We start from the raw sequence: 2,094 nt of genomic DNA on the forward strand, positions 1-2,094 counted from the left end.
GAGGGCTGGCCACGAAAGGCGCCCCTCGTTTCAAACCATCAGTAATAGCACCTGTCAGCGCTGGTTTAAGCGATTTTTCAGCTCAGATACGTTTATATACGCACAACACTGTCGACGAACATCGATGGAAAACGACCTAGAGGGTGGTGAGTGTGAACAATATAAAAAATAGTACAAAGCATCTTTGTATTCAATCGACATTTAAATAACCACATTTCTACTTTTACTTCAATTTGAATTTCCGATAGAGAATCACAGCACCTGGTCCAGTTTAACATAGTTGAAACATCTGAATATTTCGATACTAAATCGAACTGAACATAGTCTCTGCCGAACCGGCGTGTTGAATTGAGTGGCTTCTTATTGCCGATAGACATGTTTAGGTCCTAGTTGTGTCACATTTCCAAGTCAAGTGTTCAGAACAAGATATACATTGCGAGTCATACGGTGATCTTTGAAGAGTGGTGCAAGTTAAAAATTGCAAATAGAAGCAACGCAAATTGTAGTACTGAAGAATGCTTTGGCACATATTTAAAGGGCAGGAGGCTCACTGTAAAGGCTGGGGTTGAGAGGCGAATCTCATCCTAAACGACTAGTAGTAGCACCTGCCAGTGCTGGAGCTCAGATACAATATTCATGAGTGAGCACCTCTGTCGACGGACATAGTTGGAGACGGTAGTGGCTGTACATAAGGTAATCTAGTATTGAGTTTCTCCGTTTGATGTTCAATCGAAATTTTGTACACTTTTGAATATTAAATAGCCACGGGTTTACTACTTTATTTTCCCGATAGTGGGTCTTGTACAGCAAGCACCTGACATAGGTTGACAGTTGTTGAAATTTAAAAGTTGGTATTATGGTATTATTGCACACCACATCTACGTCGTTTCTTAGATATTACGATACATACGTACGGACTGCTTGCTGTCTCTACTGGATCGGCCTGTGCGATGGACTGGCGTGTTTCGACCCAAGTCCCAGTTGTTCAATAATTGAAACGTTATTTAAACCTCCAAGTTTAGTCGTGAATGCTTGAGATCAGATTAGCATATGATATTCAAAATCAGACGCCATTAACATGTACTGGCATATAAGAAGGTGTTGCAGTCCATAGTCTTAAACGTAAAAGTCGCACCTGCGTGTTTTAGGCCATTTAAAAATATATTGTATGTAAACTTAAAAAACCACAGTCATAAAGAGTGTAGACGATCGTAAGGACGTTTCTGACAACTGTTTCATTGGCTATCGCTCGTCTCAAAAAGCTTTTTTTTAGATAAGAAAGTCTGCCAAATTGCTCTCAGTTTCCCATAGCCTCTTGAGCCTTCTCTCTCTTCAACTCTGAAATAGGGTGATACGGAATGCTTTATATATGATTTTTTATTACCGTAGCTGCATAGCATTTTAAAAGCATAGCCTTCTGAATTCAACAACCTTAGTATTTATTTGATATGTGTTGTGTATTTAGTAGTTGAAGACTGTTATTGCAGGCACTAAAATTGAATATTTTAATGATTCCTGCTTATCAGAAATCATACGCGTGACCACACGTAAAGAGATTAAATAAGCAAGTATGGGCAACCAGGGTTCTTCCATCTACGGCGAGGGCTCAGTCGATAAAAATGTGAGTCTCAAAACGTGCAATTGGTCAGTATATCGTATGCGTTGTGGTTATGACCGTGTCCTTTGCACAACGACATCTCCATCACCCATTTCGAAGCTGCTCATCGCTTCCCCGAGTGTATTTTGAATTTGTCCGAGATGTGTACGTATCAGCATCGCAATCAATATCCTATTTCTTAGGAGCAGACCATTTGTCAGAGCAATTGTTATTTACACGTCAATATCCTATTTCTTAGTAGCAGATCATTTGTCAGAGCAATTGTTATTTACACGTGTACGAATATCGGATTTTAGAATACAGAATACCAAATACACTTCTCTCACTTACCCTCTCATAAACATGCCTACTCAAACACACAAATACACGCACACACTTTCTATCACCAACACTGCCACACATAGACACACAAACCACAAACTCACACACCCAAAAATCCACAGTATCACATGCACACACCACAATCTGTCTCTGAC

The 2,094-nt window shown here is 39.8% G+C and overlaps 1 protein-coding gene across 1 annotated transcript in view; it reads left to right on the top strand.

Annotated features, from left to right (window-relative positions):
* The window catches only part of SARC_00524 (hypothetical protein), a 2,362-nt gene extending 2,162 nt beyond the window's left edge, over positions 1 to 200 (top strand). Inside the window, exon 2 of the mRNA XM_014305810.1 lies at positions 1 to 200. This exon is cut by the window's left edge and continues 1,049 nt beyond it. Within this exon, the coding sequence (XP_014161285.1) occupies positions 1 to 172 (172 nt within the window). The 3' untranslated portion in view covers positions 173 to 200.
* Positions 201 to 2,094: the final 1,894 nt, after the last annotated feature.

The sequence above is a fragment of the Sphaeroforma arctica genome (genome assembly GCF_001186125.1).
Source record: "Sphaeroforma arctica JP610 unplaced genomic scaffold supercont1.16, whole genome shotgun sequence".
Lineage (NCBI taxonomy): Eukaryota > Ichthyosporea > Ichthyophonida > Sphaeroforma > Sphaeroforma arctica.